The sequence below is a fragment of the Archocentrus centrarchus genome, chromosome 1, assembly GCF_007364275.1.
Source record: "Archocentrus centrarchus isolate MPI-CPG fArcCen1 chromosome 1, fArcCen1, whole genome shotgun sequence".
Taxonomy (NCBI): domain Eukaryota; kingdom Metazoa; phylum Chordata; class Actinopteri; order Cichliformes; family Cichlidae; genus Archocentrus; species Archocentrus centrarchus.
The window spans coordinates 26,338,254-26,362,571 of NC_044346.1; the positions used below are offsets into that span (position 1 = coordinate 26,338,254).

At 44.5% G+C, this 24,318-nt stretch overlaps 1 protein-coding gene across 1 annotated transcript in view; it reads left to right on the forward strand.

Annotated features, from left to right (window-relative positions):
• Positions 1 to 1,980: 1,980 nt before the first annotated feature.
• cygb2 (cytoglobin 2) overlaps positions 1,981 to 24,318 on the forward strand; it is a 51,361-nt gene continuing 29,023 nt past the window's right edge. The window contains exon 1 of the mRNA XM_030727071.1: positions 1,981 to 2,214. Within this exon, the coding sequence (XP_030582931.1) occupies positions 2,021 to 2,214 (194 nt within the window). The 5' untranslated portion in view covers positions 1,981 to 2,020. The remainder of the gene's footprint in view (positions 2,215 to 24,318) is intronic.

Sequence of the window (24,318 nt, forward strand, 5' to 3'; positions counted from 1 at the left end):
TATTTTGCACATAATTCTTCTTGTTATAGCTGCCCCCAAGTGACTGAGGTATTGCATAATTACTATGACAGAGTGTGAGTTTTATATACAAGCATTAGACACTTAGCCATGCCAGCCTCTTTTGGAAGTTCAAAATTGAGAAATTTCCATCATCAGTCTTTTTTTGTTCTGTTTTTGGTGTCCATCAACTCCCTAGTGAAAAACATGCACTGGACATTCATTAGGTACACCTGTTCAACTGCTTGTTAGCACAAATACGTAATCAGCCAATCGTATGACATCAACTCAATCTATTTAGGTATGTAGACATGGTCAAGATGACCTGCTAACTTTAAACTGAGCATCAGAAGGTGATCAGGCAATTTAAGTGACTCTGAATATGGTACAGTTAATGGTACCAGATGGCCTGGTCTGAGTATTTCAGAAAATGCTGATCTATTAGGATTTTCCCACACAACCATCTCTAGGGTATACAGCAGATGGTCTGAAAAAGAGAAAATATCCAGTGAGTGGCAGTTCTCTGGGAGAAAATGACTTGTTGATGTCAGAAGGTGCCACTTAAGTCAGCTAAGAACAGGAAACTGAGGCTACTGTTTGCCTGGGCTCACCAGAATTGGACAATAGAAGATTGGAGAGTGGGGCATATTATCTTGTCACACTTTGGGTCCCTTAATACCAACTGAGCATCCTTTAAGCACCACAGCCTACCTGAGTATTGTTGCAGCCCATGTCCATCCCTTTATGATCACAGTGTACCCATCTTCTGATGGCTGATTCCAGCTCCACGTCACAAAGCTCAGATGATCTCAAGCTGGTTTCTTGAACATTACAGTGAGCTCACTGTACTCAAATGGTCTCCACAGTCACCAGATCTCAATCCAATAGAGCACCTTTGGGAGGTGGTGGAACAGGGGATTCACATGATGGATGTGCAGCTGACAATTCTGCAGCAACTGTGTGATGCTATCATTTCAATATGAACAAAAATCTCTGAGGAATGTTGGGTGCTGAGAAATGGGGTGGGTGGTCCAACATGGTACTAGCAAAGTGTACCTAATAAAATGGCTGTTCAGTTTGTTGCTGAGGAGATTGTGTTTATTCATCATTGCCATTTGTTCTATAGAAGAAACTGCTGAGAGTGAAACAAAAGAGTAAAGTTGCTGGCTGTAAATCAAAAACATTAAGAGATGCAATGAAATGCTGGGATACTCATGCTGAGGAAATGTGTCTCTGCTGTACTAACTCTAACATTGCACTAGCAGCTCTAATGGTGTCATAATTACATGTTTTAGTATTTTACATCTCTGAACCATGGATACATATAGAAGAATACATACTATCTAGAAATAAATACATCCTCAGTCTTTGGATGTGTCCATATATGCATTGAGATATGTGCTATGTGTGTGTATGTGAGGGGGTGCTCTCTCTCTCTCGCCTCCTCTTTTTTTCACTCTCCTGGTCTCTCCACCCCTCTCTTTCTCTCTCTGTTTGTCTCCCACCCTGCTCTCATTCCATCAGGTCCTCACAACACAGCCTCAGTATGCCTCATCTCCTCCACACAGAGCGAGTGCATCAGAGAAACGGCAGAGGAGAAGTGACGAGAGAACAACATCAGCATCACTGACAAGCATCTCTGTCACTGGAGGAGAGCGAGAAGGAAGAAAAAAGGGAAAGAGGAGGGAGAAAGAGAGAGAGAGAGCAGAACAGTGTGCGAAAGAAGTTTTTAGTTGGAGGAGTACAAGCGAAGGAGAGTTTGGAGTGCGAGAGCTCGGTGGGTGGTAGCAGGGTGTTTGGGAGCTTCATTTTCCCTTTTCTTTTCTTGGCTGTGAGTGCCGTCTGCCTCCTCTCTCCTCCCACTCTCGTCCTTGTCCTCCTCTTCTTTACTCCTCTTCTCACCCCGACTCGCCTCCAAGCTCCCGCCGTGGGGTCTCAGCTCTCCGTCTCCCTCCCCCCCTCCCTTGCTCCCTACCTCCCCCGGGCGCTGCTGGGAGCCTCTGGGCTGCTGCGCCGCAGGAGGATGTCTCGCCGGGAGTCTCCGCCGCCACCCTCACCACCTCCACAGCTGATGGGAGTGCAGAGAGGGAAGGAGGAGTGTGAGGACCGTCCAGAACGTGCGGAGCCGCTGTCCGACACTGAGAGGGAGATCATCCAGGACACTTGGGGACACGTCTACAAGAACTGTGAAGATGTGGGGGTGTCTGTTCTCATAAGGTGAGTTTTCTTTCAGTGTGAGTAAACTTAGAAAATCTCCACGCATAAAGATTACAGGTTTAAGTTTTGTCTTTTGATGCTTGTGCTTCAACAAGCAAACCTTCCCTTTGCCCTGAGCAAAATTCTGCTCTGCTCCCTGACCCCTGATATAAAACATTTGCTGTTGCCACACAGTCACACCTGATACCCCACTCCATCCACACTCCTTTACTTAAAACAGTTTTCTCTGGCCGTATAGTATACAGACTGAGGAATGAACAAAAAATGCTGATTGAAAAGAATATTTGCATTAAATATAAAATGTGAGTGATGATATTATTTATATGACAGTTATTTAGTACGGCAATATGTGCATTCATACAGCTGGGTGTGCCCAGCTAATCAACATTTTAAATTCAATAGCGAATCAATAGTCGGTCCACTGCTTTCCATTGTACAATCTGTAATCCAGACTTATATCTAAACCTTGAATGAATGATCAGATAATGACTATTTAAGCTTAGTTTTTATTATTTTGGTGATAAGTTTTAGCTTTTAGTCAGTTTGTCAGATTTACAGTCTCAGTAAACATTTGCACCAGTGCCTCCTCATAATGATTGTGTTGACAAATTGAACCAGGCTGACAAACTAAAGGTGTTTTCCTGTATATTTTATTTCATTTGTTTAGTTTTGCAAATGTGAAATATTTCAGTTTTTAGTGTATGTATGTTTCAGTTAACTAGAAATATTTGGTTTTAGTTTAGTTTCAGTTAACTTACCTTGGTTATGATTTATCATATGTATTACATTTTTTTTTATTTCACTCTCACTTACCCTTCACACAGCCCTGAAAGTGTCTGCAAGCATCCCTTTCTCATTTCCCCACACTGCACGTCCTCAGTTCCTCTCCTTGCTCGTCTTGGCCCCTCCCACCAGACATACCAAGAGAGGAGGTGAGGGAAGGGCATGAGGAGAGAGGAGTCAAGGCAACAGGAGTTTAACAAAATGACACATCCACGCATGGAGCCCAATTTTAAAGCGATGTCATTTAAATATGACATTTCACACAATTGCATCATAAATTGTTTTGTTACTGCTGCTGTATTTGATGAGCTCCGGTGTAAGAGTGCTCACAACATTTTTTTATACTCACAACATGGTGCAATGTGAGAAATTACACCTTATTTTAATCACACACACAACAAGCAGTGAATGACAGAAAGTTTGATCATCTTAAATAACTGAAACCACTAACATGACTTTTAAGGAGTATATTCCAGCTGTGTGCCACTCCTCTTTCAGACAGTGAAGGTAAAACCACTTCTCCAAAGAATGCACCTGGGCATCCTTGATTATCGCTCCTCTTTCCAGATGCATTTTAGGGATCTGCTCTTCAACACAGCATATTCAGATTGATTTCCGGGTCATGGGCACGAGGACAGAGGAGGTACAAACTGGAGAAATGAGAAAAGCCTCCAGACAAGCCCAGAGAAGCTCTGCCCTCCTAGGTTTGCTGTTCAGTGATTAAAATGAAGTGCACAGCAGGCTGGCACATTATTTGCAAGTTTGTCTGATTGTTGTTCCTGCAATTAACTGTTAATTTATTGGAGACAGGACAAAAAGAGAGAGAGAGAGAGGCACAGAGAGAATTCTCATATGGTACAGTTTAAATGCTCTTGCTGGGATCTCCTTATTTGTTTTCTACTCATTCTTTTCTTTTGTAACCACAATGAGAAACACACAAAAGTTAAAAAAGAAAAAAAAATTATTTTCCAGAATTGTTGCAACATCCATGAACAGCTCAAAAAGCTCAAACATAGGTGAGGTTTAACATTATTCATGACTACAACTTTTATTTTAATGTGTAAAGGGAAATTCAGCATAAAATAATAACCTGGTATTTTCTGGTCTCAGTAAACCAGAGGTTACAGCGCTGGTTTAGGTGGGTATAGATTCTTAGATTCATCAACAACTCTTATTGTAAGGTGCTGGAAACATTATTACTTAATCATCTCCTTATTGCAAGCAATGGGATATTACATAAACTAAACTTTTTCTACCAAAGTTATGAGACTTCAATTGAAATTTCAATTTTTATTTGCTCTTCTCACTGGTTTAAACACTGACTGCGTATAAGAGCTGGACGTAGCTTCCGAACGAGAAACATGAAGCCAACACTAACAATCCCCTGGCCAAGCGAGAGTATCACTTCTATTCGACAAAAGCTGCAGAGGGTAAGGCTCCAACTGTTGTCTGTGCTTATCCACCAAACAGCAGTTCTGAATACCTGGCCTTGTTGGAGTCTCTGGGTGGGATCCTGGAAGAGGTTCGACTCAGTGGGTGGAAAAGACTCAGTCTAAACCAGAGTGGTGTTGTCACGGCCGGGGAGGAAACAGGCGAGGAATGGCTGACACGAAGGACTCCAGAAGTCAGCGTAACTTAAAAGGGATTTATTTAAGCAGGGGAAAAACAAATACAAAAATCTTGGAAGGGAGACGACGGGCAAACACAGGGAACACACGGGCACACAACATCAACGACGCGACAGAGAACAAATGAAAACTGAGGGCTTAAATACACAATGGGTAATCAGGGCAAGAGGAAACAGCAGGGAACAACAGGTGAGGCAAATGAAACTAATTACACAGGGGAAGCAAAGCTAAACACAAAGCACAAGGAAATCACATTGGCAAAATAAAACAGGAAGTGATAAACCAAGGAACACGCAGACAAGTCACAACACTGGGAACATGACAAACATACAGGGAGGACAAACTCAGGAAATAAATTAACACAAAACGCTGGGCCAACGGCCCAGGACATGACAGTACCCCCCCCTCAAAGGCCGGCTCCCGACGGCCAAAACCAGAAACAAAACCAGACAAGGGCGGGAGGCGGGGGACCAGGAGGGAGGGCCCGAAACAAAAACAAAGACAGGGAGCAAAACAGAAATCACAGGGCGTGAACAAAACAAATCAAACCCGGACAGGAAGAAAACAAAAACACAGGACCAGAACAAAAGGCGACGGCACAAGGCCGGAGACAGTCCAACAGGGGGCCATCAAAATGAGGCAGAGCAGAGGCAACACAGTCCAAACAAGAACAAAACACGGGGACGAGAAACAAAAAAAAAACAACCGGATGAAACAAAAAGTGACGGCACAAGGCCGGAGAGCTCCAATGTCCAAAACAGGGGGCCGAAACAAGGAACAGTCCAGGAGCTATGACAAAACAAAAAACAGCAGGGGAAAAAACAGTCCACAGTTCAGGGGAGTCAGTGGAAATCCAAAAACAAAAACACACAGTTCAGGAGGCCGCAGAGGCCAAGGGGCCACAAAGCAAAATCCCCACGAGGGAGGCCGACCGCGCTCCCAGCGGCGGCGGCGACGAGGACGAGAAGGAATCACTGGAGGCCGACCGCGCTCCCGGCGGCGGCGGCGACGAGGACGAGAAGGAATCACTGGAGGCCGCCCGCGCTCCCAGCGGCGGCGGCGACGAGGACGAGAAGGAATCACTGGAGGCCGACCGCGCTCCCAGCGGCGGCGGCGAGGAGGAGTCTGGAGGCCGACCGCGCTCCCAGCGGCGGCGGCGAGGAGGAGTCACTGGAGGCCGACCGCGCTCCCAGCGGCGGCGGCGACGAGGAGACACTGGAGGCCGACCACGCGGCATGCGGCGGCGACGAGGAGGAGTCACTGGAGGCCGACCGCGGGGCGTGCGGCGGCGGCGACGGGGAGCAGACACTGGAGGCCGACCGCGGGGCATGCGGCGGCGGAGAAGGGCGACCCCGGGCTCTGGTGGGGAACCCTCGGGTGACGTGGAGCGCTCGGACTGAGCAGAGACCCCCACCGGCTCGGACTGAGCGGAGACCCCCATCGGCTCGGACTGAGCGGGACCCTCTGGCGCGGAGCGCTCGGACTGAGCGGAGACCCCCATCGGCTCGGACTGAGCGGGACCCTCTGGCGCGGAGCGCTCGGACTGAGCGGAGACCCCCATCGGCTCGGACTGAGCGGGACCCTCTGGCGCGGAGCGCTCGGACTGAGCGGAGACCCCCATCGGCTCGGACTGAGCGGGACCCTCTGGTGCGGACGCTCGGACTGAGCGGGACCCTCTGGCGCGGAGCGCTCGGACTGAGCGGGACCCCCTGGCTCGGACTGAGCGGAGACCCCCATCGGCTCGGACTGAGCGGAGACCCCCATCGGCTCGGAGTGAGCTGAGCCCATGGGCTGAACGGGGCCTACATAGTGAGGCACCGGATGCGTAGGCTGGGACCGCGGAACAGGGCACACTGCTGCTTTATTGAGCAGCAGGGGCTGCTCGGGGAATAGCCGAGGTGCAGGGGACTGCGTGGAAGCAGGCCGGGAGACGACTGGCTGCGTGGAAGCAGGCCGGGAGACGACTGGCTGCGTGGAAGCAGGCCGGGAGACGACTGGCTGCGTGGAAGCAGGCCGGGAGACGACTGGCTGCGTGGAAGCAGGCCGGGAGACGACTGGCTGCGTGGAAGCAGGCCGGGAGCCAGAGAGAGCGGGCTGTGAGCTAGGGAGATCTGGCGGCGTGGAAACAGACCGCGAGCGAGAGAGATCTGGCTGCGTGGAAGCAGACCGAGAGCTAGGGAGATCTGGCTGCGTGGAAGCAGACCGAGAGCTAGGGAGATCTGGCTGCGTGGAAGCAGACCGAGAGCTAGGGAGATCTGGCTGCGTGGAAGCAGACCGAGAGCTAGGGAGATCTGGCTGCGTGGAAACAGACCGAGAGCTAGGGAGATCTGGCTGCGTGGAAACAGACCGAGAGCTAGGGAGATCTGGCTGCGTGAAACAGACCGAGAGCTAGGGAGATCTGGCTGCGTGGAAACAGACTCGAGAGCTAGGGAGATCTGGCTGCGTGGAAACAGACCGAGAGCTAGGGAGATCTGGCTGCGTGGAAAACAGACCGAGAGCTAGGGAGATCTGGCTGCGTGGAACAGACCGAGGAGCTAGCTGACACTGGGGCCTGAGAGGGAGCTGACACTACTGGAGCTACAGAAGGAGCAGGAGCTGAGGGAACTGGGACCAAAACCGAAGGAACTAAGACAGGGGCTGAGGGAACTGACTGAGAGGCACTGAAACAGCTGACACTGGGGACCGAGGAAGAGTTACTGGAGCTGACTGAAGGCGAGGGAGAGCGACTGGAGCTAGAGCTGACTGAGACCCTGCTGCTGCAGCTAACACAGAAAACCGATGCGAAGGCTTGGACCTGGCTGCCCCCACCCGCGGAACAGGTGCGAGTGCCGAGGTCAGCCCGTCCGTGGCTGCCCCCACCCGCGGAACAGGTGCGAGTGCCGAGGTCAGCCCGTCCGCGGCTGCCCCCACCCGCGGAACAGGTGCGAGTGCCGAGGTCAGCCCGTCCGCGGCTGCCCCCACCCGCGGAACAGGTGCGAGTGCCGAGGTCAGCCCGTCCGCGGCTGCCCCCACCCGCCGAACAGGTACAGGTGCAGGGGAAGCTGGAGCTAAGGGAGCTGGAGCAGGGTGAACAGAGGGAGCTGGAGCTAACTGAGGGGTCTGGGACTGCGACTGAGAGGGAGCTGGAGCTAACTGAGGGGTCTGGGACTGTGACTGAGGAGGAGCTGGAGCTACAGCTGACATGGAACACTGCGACTGAGGGGGAGCTGGAGCTACAGCTGACATGGAACACTGCGACTGAGGGGGAGCTGGAGCTACAGCTGACATGGAACACTGCGACTGAGGGGGAGCTGGAGCTACAGCTGACATGGAACACTGCGACTGAGGGGGAGCTGGAGCTACAGCTGACATGGAACACTGCGACTGAGGGGGAGCTGAGCTACAGCTGACATGGAACACTGCGACTGAGGGGGAGCTGGAGCTACAGCTGACATGGAACACTGCGACTGAGGGGGAGCTGGAGCTACAGCTGACATGGAACACTGCGACTGAGGGGGAGCTGGAGCTACAGCTGACATGGAACACTGCGACTGAGGGGGAGCTGGAGCTACAGCTGACTTGGAACACTGCGACTGAGGGGGAGCTGGAGCTACAGCTGACTTGGAACACTGCGACTGAGGGGGAGCTGGAGCTACAGCTGACTTGGAACACTGCGACTGAGGGGGAGCTGGAGCTACAGCTGACTTGGAACACTGCGACTGAGGGGGAGCTGGAGCTACAGCTGACTGGGAAGACTGCGACTGAGCAGGCGCTACAGCTGACTGAGGCGAGAGTGGCTGGGGAGGAGCACGGCGACGCCGGGAGCGCTGCTTCCTTCGCGTTCTGTTGGAGTGGGAAGCACGATTCTCAGCATCCAGGATGTCCACCAGCAGAGGTGAATCAATATCTCCACATCATCTGGCAGCCAAGAGAGGTCTGGGGAGGCGGTGGGCTGTGGGTGAAAGGATGAAAATGACGAGGTGGGAGAGGTGAGTTGAAGGGATGACGGCGGATCCGGAAAGCGAGGCAGCGCCTGTGGTGCTGAGCTGCAGTGGTGCGGAGGAGACGACGGAGGTGAGATGACCGGCTGCAGGAGAGGTGAATTAGTGATGGCTTGGAGGAAAAAAGGTTGTGTCTTTGCCCTGGACAGGGCGACCAATATTATACAGTTTAGCTTGTAAGTTTTTCCGGAGCATGATTATGGAATGGGCAAGGGAGGCAGTGTCAGGATGGGTGAGGAGCCAAGTGGAGGAAGAAAAAAGTCTGCAGCAGAAAATTGCCTGAATAATCTGACGGGGTTCATCAGTGGCATGAATGATGTTCCTGGAGAGATCTATGAGCTCCAAAATCACTTCCTCTTGCTCGGAGGGGCTCCTGGTATCCGCGGGGTCCATAGTCTGGTCGCGTCGTTCTGTCACGGCCGGGGAGGAAACAGGCGAGGAATGGCTGACACGAAGGACTCCAGAAGTCAGCGTAACTTAAAAGGGATTTATTTAAGCAGGGGAAAAACAAATACAAAAATCTTGGAAGGGAGACGACGGGCAAACACAGCGAACACACGGGCACACAACATCAACGACGCGACAGAGAACAAATGAAACTGAGGGCTTAAATACACAATGGGTAATCAGGGCAAGAGGAAACAGCAGGGAACAACAGGTGAGGCAAATGAAACTAATTACACAGGGGAAGCAAAGCTAAACACAAAGCACAAGGAAATCACATTGGCAAATAAAACAGGAAGTGATAAACCAAGGAACACGCAGACAAGTCACAACACTGGGAACATGACAAACATACAGGGAGGACAAACTCAGGAAATAAATTAACACAAAACGCTGGGCCAACGGCCCAGGACATGACAGGTGTTTTATTATGGGACACATTTTTGCTAGAAATAGACTGTCCGTAACATTCAATATGTTGAATATAATGTCATGCACAAGTGTACTTCGTCCTGGAGCACCTTAAGCCAAAGGTCACTGATCCACTTTGTTGATCTATTGCCAAGACACTCATCACTCATGAAGACAGGAGCAGAGCTGTCAACTGATGACCAGCTAGTGGGCAGTTTGATCAGGTGGCTCTTGAAAGAGCAGATAGGCCAAACAGGCCAAAAGGGCTGTGGCATCAGCTTAAATTCAGGAAGAATTCAGTGATGCCATGGAGAAGGACTTTCAGATGGCCTCAAGAAACTTCTGGCAAACTGTCCAGTGAGTCAGGAAGGGAAAGCAGGTTTTGGCTCAGGGTAGTTTCTGTTTAGGTAGGAGAACTGCTGACCCAGACTGGGGATATTGTCAGGTTATTGGTGTGAAGAGCACTTTAAGAAGCTCCTGAACTGAATGGGCACATCCTCGCTGCAAAAGGCAGTTTGACATTTTACTCGACCTTTGTGCTGAGGAGAGAGCTGAGCTGGAAGGCAAAGCTTTCAATTTGCCAGTCAGTCTAGGCTCCATTCCTAGTATTCTGGGGAAACTAAAACAATAAGGTTACAGATAAAAGGCTGAACAGCTTCCTCCATAGGGTGACTGGGCTCAGTCTCAGAGATAAGGAGAGGCGCTACCCTGAGATATCTAGATGGAGTAGAGCCACTGCTTCTTCGTCAGGTGTGTGATTAGGTGTGCGTCTAGGGTGGAATCCCTTTGGAATTTTTCCAGGCACAATGAGCTAGGAAGAGACCCCAGGGCAGACCTTGCCATCACTGTATTGGCCTCCAAGCACATCAGATCAAACAGGCTCATGTCTGTTTGGTAGCAGATATGGATGCCATCATCATCAAGATCGCCAGTGTCCTGTAGCATCTCTTCAGTATTTCGTTTGAAGGGATGTTCAGCCTGCAGCACATGATCAGTATTGCCCCAGGCCTCACTCTGATATGTAGATTGGTTTTTAGGTCTCTTTGATGTGATACACAACAATTCGGTTTAATCTCAACTTACTGAAGTAATAATTCTTTTTTTTTTTGTGTAGACAGAAACAGTAGCACAGACAGATTCATCCCAGACCCTTACTCTAACCATGAACCAAGTCTGCACTCCAAATGTAATGAGTTATGCTATAAGGACTTGGTTTTCTCCAGGTCGCCACAAAATGATAGCAAAAACAGATTTATTTCCCCTACAACATGAGTGCGCGCGCGCACACACACACACACACACACACACACACACACACACACACACACACACACACACACACACACACACACACACACACACACACACACACACACACCGTGTTCTGTACTTAATCCTTCAGCCTCTCACCAGTAACTGAACTGGGACAAGTGCAGGAAAGGAGGGAACATCAAGTTCCTTTCTCATTAAGATGCTGTGAGGGCTCCATACTCTACATCTTTGCACAAGTAACAAAAACAAAACAAAACAAAACAAAAAACACAGCATTGTTTTTGAAACTGAAAATGTTGAATTTGTGCATTTACATTTATAATATAGAGCACAGGTTATACCTCTCAGATTTTCTCTTTATACACCATGCTTATATTTCACTGCTCTCTCACTTCCATTGCTACTGTCTTTTTAAGTCATTTGAAAATGAAACATTTTTCTAGGGTTGAACAATTTTCTGTCATGCTTAAGTCTAACTGTGCCGTTCCTATTTCTGTTTTTATAAATATATATCAAAGAAGATAGACCTAATTTATTTAAATCCTCAGCTAAACTGTCTCAGTGTCACTGAGACCTTAAGGGCTTGTTAAAATGGACAGCGAGTCGTAGCCAAGGAGACTGATGTGAGTGCGACAAACCGATTTTCGGTTGGAGGTGACGGTAATCCGCTGAGGGAAAGAGCACAAGTGCCATCTTGTGTGCGTGTATGTTTCTTGTGCTCTTATCTGTGGATGACAGCAACAGGCTTTGGCGCTTGAACACTTTCCTCCATGCGTCTGCGGTGGTCTTCTCCTCAAGGTCGCTCCTTTCATTTCTTATTAATCCACCCCCCACCCCCCCAAAGGTAACATGGGTTTTCCTTTGAAATCTCAGTTAAACCATGATGACCATTAAATCACTTAAGTCAAAGCTGTCAGGTGCACCACATGTCCAATTAAATTTGTTTTTTTAAATTTACTGACAATTTAGGATTTCTTGTAACAGCAGAGCAGCATGTTTTAATTGACTGCCAGACAGACAGCAACAGAATATATTCACCTCAGGCAGCATGTAAAAATCATTTTTATTCAAAATTAAATTATACAAATATTAGCTTTTTTTGCTGAGAGATGAAAAATTCACTGTCACATCCACACTGGCCCACAAAATCATCTGCTCAATAATTAACATGTCATATCTTATTAATAGTTTATATATGAAAACTAATTTTTTGAGAGTTTTGTTGGTTTGGTTTCCTGCTTGGAATCTGTCATTTTTTTGGTTGTCTAGATATTATTGCAGGTTTTTGAATACTAGTTAGTAGATTTTGTTACAAGGCTAGCAATCTCCCTTTGTTTCCACTCACAGCATTGAGTAGAGAATAGAATAGGAAACAGAGAGACACAAGAATAAAAAAAAAAGGCAAGTCTTTAATTAGACTGTAGCAGAATCAAAAATCTGAAGAATAACTCAGTCCAGTGTCCAAAAATATCCACAGGAAAAACACAGCAGCACAAATAAGGCAGCATAACATTAAGCTAAGACACACAAAGAAATAGACAGAAACAGGAGTGTCTAAACTCTGGGAACTTAGTGATGAGACACATGTGGAGCAAGACACAGATGAATGTAATCAACAGCAAGTGAAAATAATCAGAGAGGACGGACGAAAAGCAGAACTAACACAAGAGGAAACCCAGAGAGACTAACAGCATACAGTGCTGTGCAGAAATCTTGAGCCACCCTTCATTTCTTCAGATTTTGCTAGGAAAATGGGAAATAGGTGCAGCAATTATTGCACAATTTAAATTATTACTGCACAGTGTAAATTATTCAATTATTCTATTCTGTATAGTGTGAATTATTAATTTTTATTCTTCTTACTTATATATTTTTACTACTTATTATCAGTTGCAGGTACAAAATATGTTTCACTGTGTATAAATGTGCATGTGACAAATAAACCTTACCTTATCTACACACTGTAATAAACAGATATACTTATATATTAGAATTTATAGGGTGCAATAAAAACTGATTTGAATTGTGAATGTGTACTGCACTGCATGCATGCAAAATGGACATGCTTCCACACTGTACACAGTGGCAGTGGAGCAATTTGCCATCTGAAAAGCCGGTCTTGTGCCAAGGTGATCTCCGGTATTTGCCAAAAACCCCCCAATTGCTGGTATTTATATTGTTGTAAATGACTTGTAAAGGACCTATAATCTGTCAAGTGTATCTCAAACATCATCTCTTATGAATGATATCAATTTATTTTGAGTCATAAAGAACATTCCTGTCACATGGTAGAAGCTGCAATCAGTTTTTGGCAACACTCTATCTTCCTGCTCTTGACGGAGACTGTCGCATCTTTCTCTCTCCTGCCCTCTCCTATCTACCCTGCTTTGCTGCTTTCTGTAAGTGCCTCTCTTACACATTGACCGAATAAGAATCACCATGGATCTGGCAAACTGGGCCCTCAACACCGCTGATCGTATTATCTCCACTATGAAATCGGGGAAGCTTGTCCTAGTGGAACAGACCTGGTTGGATACGTCGTTGACTCATGGAGCATGTGGAGACCTGTGTGTCTTACAGTACTGTCGGCAGAGGACGTGGAAGACGTATACATATTTGGCTTTTTGGTAATGGGATGTCTTCTGTTTGGGCTTGGAGGATACCTGATTTACCGGGAAATTAAGAGAATCTGAATTGAACGTGCTCGCAGGTAAAAGGGATTAGATTTGGAGATAGGGTACGTGTCTGCACAGCGAGGACGGTAACCAAGCAATTTGGACTATTGGACTTACTGAGAGTGTCCCAGTGAACAGAAGGCTGTTGTGATAACAACAAGGCAGTCTGTTCCAAAACATCTGCACTATCAGGAATTCGGCTCCCTCAGCCAGCCTTGAGGCCGGTAATCATATCTCTCCGGGACGATGTGTCAACAGATGCTCTTCCCCCCTCCCCTCTCTTCTGTGATTTGTGTGAACTGGGATCTGGGTGAACCATGACTGCTGATGCACATCCATCACTATCAGCAAACTGTTTAGGCGGGGAGCCAGGTCCTGGCTCCATAATGCTCTGACCCCCCTCGTCTCTGTTGGCGGCAACCCCCCCCCCCACCCCCACCACCACCACCACCACCATGTTGCTATCCCAGGCTTTAAATGTGCTATATGCTTTTGCTGAGGTGTTTTTTTGGAATCTCATAAAGAAAATAATGAGCACAGTACGAGATGAATTTTTTTAACCTACCTATCCCACTGTTTGTTTTTCTTTCCTGCTTAAATCGGCGGCGCCCTTGTGGCAGTAGCCGCAGACACTTATCTCCCCTGTGTGTTTAGTTTTGTCTGTCCTCTTGGATGAGTGTTCTGGAATGCAATTTCATTGTATGTCTTGACGTATAATGACAATAAATTCTTCTTGATTCTTGACTGGCTGCCTGTGTTGTCAACTTAGTGACTTTATCACTAGACCTCACCTAGCAACTTTTTTTCCAAAAAGCGACTAGCAACAAATTTTGTGACTTTTTCCAGTGACATCGTGACTTTTGGGAGAGTTTTGGAGATAGGCTGGTGTTGTGCCAAAAGTGATTTCTGGTATTTGAAGAGTTTCAGTCAGGTTTTCAGAATTCATCACTGTACAGAAACAGCATTAGTGAAGGTTACAATGATCTTCTCAGGACCTATGACAATGGACTCATCTCTGTTCTTGTCTGTTAGACCCTCAGTGTAGCTTTTGACACTGTTGACTGAAACATTTTTATTACAGAGATAAGAGTATGCAACAGGTATAAAGGTACTGCGTTGCAGTGGTTTCAATCATATTTATCCAATCGACTCCAATTTGTTCATGTAAATGGTGAGTCTTCTTCACACACTAAGGTTAATTATGGAGTTCTCAGGGTTCTGTGCTAAGTCCAATTTTATTTACACTATACATGCTTCCCTTAGGCAGTATTATTAGAAAACACTGCATCAATTTTCATTGTTATGCAGATGATACCCAGCTTTATCTATCCATAAAACCAGATGGAACATATCAATTAGTTAAACTGCAGGAATGTCTTGAAGACATAAAGACCTGGATGACCTCTAATTTCCTGCTTCTAAACTCAGATAAAACTGAAGTTCTTGTACTCGGCCCTCTTAGAAACATGGTGTCGAACCAGATACTTGTTCTGGATGGCATTACCTTGGCTTCCAGTAAAACTGTGAGAAATCTTGGAGTCATTTTTGAACAGGATATGACCTTTGGTGAACATATTAACCAAATATGTAGGACTGCTTTCTTACATTTGCGCATTATTTATAAAATTAGAAACATTCTGTCTCAGAGTGATGCTGAAAAGTTTATTCATGCATTTATTACTTCTAGGCTGGACTATTGTAATTCATTATTATCAGGCTGTCCTAAAAGCTCCCTGAAAAGCCTTCAGCTGATCCAAAATGCTGCAGCTAGAGTACTGACGAGGACTAGAAAGAGAGAGCATGGCTGTTTCTCAGTATATGGACTTGTGCAGACTAGTGTACTTGTGAATTTGTGAAACATCATTAGCCTCAGCCTAAGTTCTGTACCCGGATGTTTTCTTGCTCCGCCCCTTCTATCGAATATGCATCGGTGGTGACTTGTGTGGACTTGGTGCAGCCAAGTATCCCAGAATGCATTTCAAACAAAATTCAAACGTAGCAATGGTGGAATAGACTGGCTAAAACTATGAGTAAATTTTGAAATATTACTGCTTCTGTGACACAAAATAAACTTTTACGGTGTTTTCAGGCAAGAATGTAGATGCGTAAACATCAAATATCTGCTCAGTTTATCAAGATATTGCTTAATTGCAAAAGTGCTCTGACATTTTTGGAGATGTCCATTTTTCTGCTCTAACAGCAGCTGCCCACTTGCCAGCCGTACGAGGCTTGCTATACGTGGGGAGAACGCCTGACTCCTCTCACATTGTTTTCAAAACTCCTGCTGGTTTTTGCCACTGAGTGGAAGTTAAACACAGAAATAATTCACTCAGATGATCACTAATGGCTGATGTTTGGTTTATTTCAGTGTTTTATTTGTGAGCAAATCAATAAAACTGATATTAAAAATGTTTTACTTCGGAAGGAACACAAGAGCCTTTTCACCAGAAAAGGGAAAATCACGGCATGTTGATGCTGTTCATCAAGATCGTGAAGACTGATGCCAAGCCTGCTCCAGAAATGATCAAATTATATATTTTAAAATTTAAATATTTATTTGACTGTCATCTGTCTGTTGTAAGTAGTGGAAGTATTCTGGAATAAAAACATCATTTTAACATCTGACCTGTTTTTGTTCAGTAAGCTGTGTATACATGTATATTGTTTTTATTCAGAGATGAAATTTTTAAAGCCAGGCAATCAGTAATTTTAATCAGTAAATTTAAGCTGGAAGGCAACAGAAACACTGGAGCTGAGCTGTGATGTCATCAAGTCCGCTGGTGTTACAATTGAAAAATAATCCCCTGTACTCTGGAAGTTCATACTTGTCAAGTCCACGAGTTCAAACTTGACAAGTTTGAACTTGTTAAGTATGCAAGTTCGTACTTGCATACTTGAATATTGAGAACCAGCCCATATTTCTCCCATATTGGCTTCTCTTCATTGGCTCCCTGTTAAATCTAGAATAGAATTTAAAATTCTTCTCCTCACATACAAGGTCTTAAATAATCAGGCCCCATCTTATCTTGAAGACCTCATAGTACCGTATCACCCCAATAGAGCACTTCGCTCTCAGACTGCTGGCTTACTTGTGGTTCCTAGGATACTTAAGAGTAGAATGGGAGGCAGAGGCTTCAGCTTTCAGGCCTCTCTTCTGTGGAACCAGCTCCCAGCTTGGATTTGGGAGACCGACATCCTCTCTTTTTTAAGACTAGGCTTAAAACTTTCCTTTTTGAAAAAACTTACAGTTAGGGCTGGATCAGGTGACCCTGAACCATCCCTTAGTTATGCTGCAATAGTCCTAGGCTGCTGATGGGTTCCTGTGATGCACTGTTTCTTTTCATTCACCTCTTTTCACTCTGTTTATACCCCACTCTGCATTTAATCATTTGTTATTATTAATCTCTGGCAGTGTGTCTCTTGTCCTGTCTCTCTCCCTTCAACCCCAATGGGTTGCAGCAGATAACTGCCCCTCCCTGAGCCTGGTTCTGCCGGAGGGTTCTTCCTGTTAAAAGGGAGTTTTTCCTTCCCACTGTCGCCAAATACTTGATCATAGGGGGTTGTTCTGACTGTTGGGTTTTTTCTGTAATTATTGTAGGGTCTTTATCTTACAACATAAAGTGCCTTGAGGCGATTGTTTGTTGTGATTTGGTGCTATATAAATGAAATTAAACTGAATTGAATTGAATTTGCCAAAAATGATTGGTTGTATTTAAATTTTTGTAGATTAATTTCTGGCCTAAAATCTGTGAAGCATGTCAAGCATATCTCTCATAAATAATATTACATCAATTTGAGCGAGAAACTACATTTCTGTCACAAGTTTAAAGTTGTAATCACTTCTTGGCAAAGTGACTTAAATATATTCTTTATTTAAAAACTATCTTTGAAATTAAATATATTTTAATGTCAATGATTTTATTTAATCATGTCAATTTATTTGATTTTTAAAAAAATCTTTTTTCCTGAGAGATCTGTCCAAGAGGGATGCAGAAATTGCAACAAATATAACATTACAGTTCTATAAAGAATAGCCAAAAAGGACTGGATTGATTATAATGTAGATACAGTAATGCAGATTCATACAGTAAATATATTTGCAAAACAAGTAATTTCTTCTTTTTATTTATAAAAAGTGCACCACAGTCTATTTACCAATATAAGCAAAGATAAAACATTTTTTTATAAATTGGACATTACTTTTTGGCACAACACCGGAAACCTGAAAACTCCGATGTCGCCGTGTTTTGTGTACATACAGTGCTCGTACTGTGTCCCTTTGTACGCTACGGCATCACCTGGACCTCGCTTCGGCACCAAGAGGGACTACCCACCCCTCACCCCAGACCTCCAACGTCTCGCAGCTGTTTTTGGCAGCAGTGCTGGCTGCCAATCACCAGATTAAGAAAAAATATACAGGCCAGCATAGATGAAAACACACCAGGAACATGTAGAATTTAATGTACATACCTTCTGAATAAAATTCACCATTGTTTTCTGTGGTTTACTGCGTACGGTTTCCATTTTTGATTCGTCTTTTTGGAACAATCCTTCTACTTCCTTGTTCCACTGTTCTGGCAGCTTTGGCTGCTTTCCATACCTGCTGCGTCACACTCACAGCTTGTTCCTGTCTAATAATGTCAGTAGTCTTTTTGTGAATCGATGATGGCCTATTTTAGAGAATTCAATGAGGCCTCTGAACTGATCCGCCAGACCGGGGGTCATATCACTGCAGACCACGCAATGGTGCAGTGGTGTACAAATGAACAAGAGTGGATGCCTCGGGCTTTGGTGGTCAGGCGGCAGTGCTCAAATTACATAGTTCTGACCGACATTTTCTAACTATTTGAAAAGCATACGTTGGCTGTTAACCCCCTCCCCCTTGTCGTACGGTTTGTACACTTTGGAAAATGTCAATAATTGTGAATGATCCCTTATCAGTCGATTGAAACATGCACAAACCTAGATGGAAATAGAGTATATGAGGCAAAAACAGAGTTTGTACAATTCTGTACAATGAGCTTGAAAGTCAGTAAGTATGATCTTAGTTCTTGAGGCTTCGTGAAAGACATTCAAAGCTCTTCTTTGGATGCCAGCTGCATCTTCTTTCTCTGTCTTGATGATCCCACACTGCTTCAATAATGTTGAGGTCCAGGTTCTGGAGATGCCAGTTCATAACTGACAGTGTTTAATAGTTTGTTTTTCTATCAGGATATGCTTTTACTGCATTTGCAGTGTCTTTGGGATCATTGTTATGGTATTCCATGGTGGATCAAAATCTGACTACTTTTCTGCGTTCATAATTCCAGCAATTTTAACAAAATCCTAGACGTCATTGGCTGAAATGCAGCCCATGCCATGAAATAGCCTCCTCTGCATTTTACAAATGCTGCAGACACTCGCTGTTGAACCTCTCTTGTGGGCCAAAATTTGGATTCATGACTCCATAAGACCTGGTGACAGGGATTTTCAGTCCAGTTCTTGGGTAATGTGGCACACCTTAGCCTTTTCCCCGTTTCCCTTTCTTAAGAATGGCTTCTTGACAGCCACCCTTCCACTGAGACTATTTCTGATGATGCTTCAGTGAACAGTTACGGAACAGTAACTCTGTCATGGTCCCTGGGTCTTGGACCCAGGGTTTTGAGTTTTGTGATTTTGAGATGATTTATGTTCTATTTCTTTTTCTTGCATTTGTGTATAATATTTTCTTGTGCTTTTGAAATTTTGTGCATCTGAGCCAGATTTTGAGACTGTGTGGCCTTTCTCTAAGACTGCTTCTCCAGAAGCCTTCCCTTGAGCTCAAGCACCCCGCTCCTGTCCCTGTACCTGAACCTGTTCCTCAAGTGGGGGCGGCTAGAACCCAGCCTATGCCTGCACCCCTGGCTGTTCTCTGGGTGAGGACAGCCAAGCTCCAGCTTCAGCCTCAGGAAATTGTTGTGGGCTCTGCGAAGCAGTCCCAGTCTTCGGTGGAGGTGGCTCTCTGGCCTGCGAAGCAGCCACAGTCATCGGAGGAGAGTCACCTGCAGTGCCTACAAAGTCATCAGCAGCATCTTCAGAGACATCTGCATTATCTGCCCTGCCTGCAGTCTACAGACTGGCTACTGATGTGATGCTGTAGAAGTACTTATAGTGTTTACAGATATGAAACAGAAAATCTGTAAATCTTATTACTCCAGGTATGGACTTGATATGACTTGAAAAAAAGACTTAAATACTTAATAAAACATTATAATTGTTTTGTGTTGTTTCATGCTACATTTTCTTTCAACCTCCCACCAAAAAATAAAAAAGTTTAATTTACGGTGTCATTTTGATGCTTTCGGCCTCCTGTTTACATGAGAATGGAGTGAAAACGATACTTTTTGGAAATGGCCTCCAGAGCGGAGCATTTCTGAAACGCTCCAGCCTCTGTCTCCATGTAAACAAATGAAAAAGATGCTTTTTGGAAACGAGGGGCACTTGCTACAGAAGAGGATTAGGGCCACTATAAAAAAAAAAATGGGGCATTGGAAAAAAAACAAAAAAACAGCCAGAATTGTGACTTTAATCTCAGAATTCTGACTTTTTTTTATCAGAATTCTGACTTTATTCTCAGAATTCTGACTTTAATCACACAATTCTGACTTTATTCTCAGAATTCTGACTTTATTCTCACAATTCTGACTTTTTTCTCGCAATTCTGACTTTAATCTCACAATTCTGACTTTTTTTTATCAGAATTCTGACTTTATTCTCAGAATTCTGACTTTAATCACACAATTCTGACTTTATTCTCAGAATTCTGACTTTATTCTCACAATTCTGACTTTTTTCTCAGAATTCTGACTTTAATCACACAATTCTGGGTCTTTGAAGTAATCAGCTTAATGACAGAGACATGCAGAGGCGTGCAGTTGGTGAACCAACCTGCGGACGGACAATGGCTGATTTAAGTGAGTTTCTACGTGGGCGAGGGGTGCCAGAAGACACCATTTCAATAATGGAAGAGCAGAAGGTGAGTAACAAAGACAGTTTGTCGGCTGGCACTTTTTTCTCAGCAAGTTACCGTTTGTTGTTAGCATGTTTGTTAGCTTATAATGTTAGGCAAATAGGCCACGTCTCACATTACTTCAAAGTCGGCGAATTGACGGGTTTTTGAGTATTATTGTATTTCTTTTCAGTTTGAGCTGAGTATGTTTACTACGGCAATTAAGCAGCACATTATGGGCGCTAGCCATCTGCTAATATCAGTTTAAGACTGTTCAAGACTGAAATCACAATTTATACTCTATGCTAGCCTAACTCTCAGCACGGTTCTAGTCAGCTGCACCGGGCTGAGAATTTCACCGGTTCGCTATTGGAAGTGATCGCTATGACCACAATTACTTAGCAAGCGGGGACTAGCGCTTAGCAAGTGGTTGTATCCCGTCCTTCATCAACCGATCGACGTATACCACCGGGGTGTGAAATTCTTCTAACTAGAATTCTGTGTCAGTACTATAGAATATGGAAATAGGAGGCTACACTCACTCTGCACTACAACTAAAAACAAGCTTAATGTTGGCTATGTTTTTAGCTAACAAACATGCTAACAACAAACGGTAACTTGCTGAGAAAAAAGTGCCAGCCGACAAACTGTCTTTGTTACTCACCTTCTGCTCTTCCATTATTGAAATGGTGTCTTCTGGCACCCCTCGCCCACGTAGAAACTCACTTAAATCAGCCATTGTCCGTCCGCAGGTTGGTTCACCAACTGCACGCCTCTGCATGTCTCTGGCATTAAGCTGCTTACTTCAAAGACCCAGAATTGTGAGAAAAAAGTCAGAATTTTGAGATTAAAGTCAGAATTCTGAGAAAAAAGTCAGAATTGTGAGAAAAAAGTCAGAATTGTGAGATTAAAGTCAGAATTGTGAGAATAAAGTCAGAATTGTGAGAATAAAGTCAGAATTGTGAGAATAAAGTCAGAATTGTGTGATTAAAGTCAGAATTGCGAGAAAAAAGTCCGAATTGTGAGATTAAAGTCAGAATTCTGAGAAAAAAGTCAGAATTCTGAGAAAAAAGTCAGAATTCTGAGAAAAAAGTCAGAATTGTGTGATTAAAGTCAGAATTCTGAGAAAAAAGTCAGAATTGTGAGATTAAAGTCACAATTCTGGCTGTTTTTTTGTTTTTTTTCCAATGCCCCATTTTTTTTTTATAGTGGCCCTAATCCTCTTCCGTACACTTGCACCATGGTTGCGACCACCACAGTTTTCTGCACATGCGCTGATAGATGAACAACAATTGCAATGGCGGATTCACAAGTGCTTCTTGTGCTGCTCAGTCTGTTGAACTTAACTTAAATTTTAACTTAAGTATCTGCGTACTTCGAGTGGCATGATTCCCAGTAAATATTTTCCAGTGTTTTTGCAGTTTTATAATTTAGTGTTGTGTGCAGCAGCAATCCAACCTCAGTGTCAGTGTACACAAAGGTTCTGACATTCGCCATTTTGTAAATAATGAACAGGATCTTTGCCATGCATCCCACTGAGTCCCTCCACGCATGCGCATGTTGCGTTAACAAGCTTTGCAAAAAAAAAAAAAAAGGAAAAAAGCCAACTTGTGGCCAAGCAAGGGGAACTACATAGTTTTCACTGTTTCTAGCGTTCCCGTGTAAACAGAGATCGTTTCTGAAACATCTCAGTCTAAACGGAAGGTTGAAACTCATCAAAACGACACTGTGTAAACAGGGCCTATATTTCTTGTCTGGCCTGGGAATGCCTTGGTGTTCCCTGGATAAGCTGAAGGATGTGGCTGGGGAGAGGAAGGTTTGTGTTTCTCTGCTTAGGCTTATGCCTCTGTGACCCGGTCAAGGATAAGCAGAAGAAAATGGATACATGGATGGAAATCAACTAGAAAAAACTAACAGAAAAACAAAAAAGAAAGACAAAGAAGAAAATCAGAGATCATATTAAATTTACAGCTGAGTACTGAATGAGACACCCCCCACCCTCAGTGTTTTCTCTATCAGAGCTGCAATATAATTTACTGCATTTAAATAATTTTAGCTGTTGAAACAGGAGATTGAGGGGTATTATATATTTCCCTTATTTTTTAAGAATAAATCTAATTTGTCCTAGCTGTAAAGACTCAGTTAGAAATTTAACAGTAAGAACTCCTTTGTCTTCCACAATAAGAGAGTGGGCTTCTTAACACTGAGAAGTCCGTAGTATAAGAGATGCTTACCTTAGGTTTATGAAGGTTTATGAGACCTGCAGTCTCATAAACTCCTTTGACAGAAAAGAGTGAAATCTTCAGTAGCTAGCATGCGGTTTGTTACCTGGAGGCTAATTCTGGGTCAAACTCTTGGGCAGTTGAGATTTTATTGTTGTGAGCAGAATGCACAACATCTGCCATGGGAACACAGACTACAGACTTAACATTTTCATGTCGATCCATCTGCCCCGCTGCATCGAGCAAATAAACAGTGACAAAAGCCTCAGCTGATCTCACCAGTGCGTACAAATGCAATTGCACCAAAGAGTAAGAGCGCCCCAGGCGTCAGCAGAGCAGTGCATATGGCAGCTATGTACAATCAAAACCTCAGCGCATTGACTTAGATGGCATTGCTGTAGGTATGGCATGATGGGAGGAATCAAGCAGATTTTCATTCTTAAGAAGACCACAGTATGTCTGTGTAGATTCTCAGTCATCCAGGTCATAGTAGTCTCTGGAGCTTGAAAAAGGCGACTGGACTTCTTTTTGTTTCTTGAAGACGTTTCACCTCTCATCCGAAAGGCTTCTTCAGTTCTCAACCAAATGGTGGAGAGACCCAGGTATTTAAACCCCTGTGGGCGTAGTCCCCTGGAGGTGGTCATAACCACCTCCAGGGGACTGAAGAAGCCTTTCGGATGAGAGGTGAAACGTCTTCAAGAAACAAAAAGAAGTCCAGTCGCCTTTTTCAAGCTCCAGAGAAGAACACAGTATCATTTGATTAACTCGAGGTATTTGTTTTATGTATAAAAAATTTGTATGTCATTACTCTGCTGTAAATACTAAGTGGGATCTAGTTTTGATACTAGAATAACCAGCAATAGAGTTAAGCAAGAAGCATTTTTTTAAACACAAAATATATCATGAAGATAAAAGTGTGGGGCGTGGAGGCTGAGTGTGTTAACTTAAAGCAAGCCGTTTTATTGCAGATGAACAGATGAACTGATGAAGGACGAGGGGAGACTGAGACAATAAATACACAGGAGGGTGATTAAGGGGAGTTGAGAAACCTGGGGAAACACACAGCTGAGCTAAATTACAAAGGACAAGGCAAGTACATAAAACTACACACAAAACACAAGAGACTAACAAAATAAAACAGGAAATGGCTGAACACCACAGAAACACAGAGTTGGCACAGAGAACACAGAGGAACAAATACAAATAACCTCTAACTGTAAACAGAACACACATAACTAAGAAAACCTGCGGATAAACAGACTCAGTAAACTGATCCACAAAGCCAGTGACGTGGTGGGAGACGAGCTGGACTCACTGATGGGAGTGTCGGAGAGGAGGATGCTGTCTAAGCTGCAGGCCATTATGGACAATGGCTCCCACCCACTCTACAACATAGTGATGAGGCATAGGAGCACATTCAGTGCAAGACTCATTACACCAAATGCACCACAGAGTGCCACAGGAGGTCATTTCTACCTGTGGCCATCAAACTGTATAACTCCTCCCTAAATAGGTGACACTACGATTCACTAGTGCAATTTATTATGTGTACATATACAGACAGTATGTTCCAGATTTTATATCATTATCAGCCACTGCCTTAATTGTTGTAGATGTGTATATATTGATCTTGATCTTTTTGGTTTTATATTTTCTGTGTTTTAGTTTTAATTTATTTAAATTATTAGTATTTTATTCTTTCTATAAACGGATGCTGCTGTA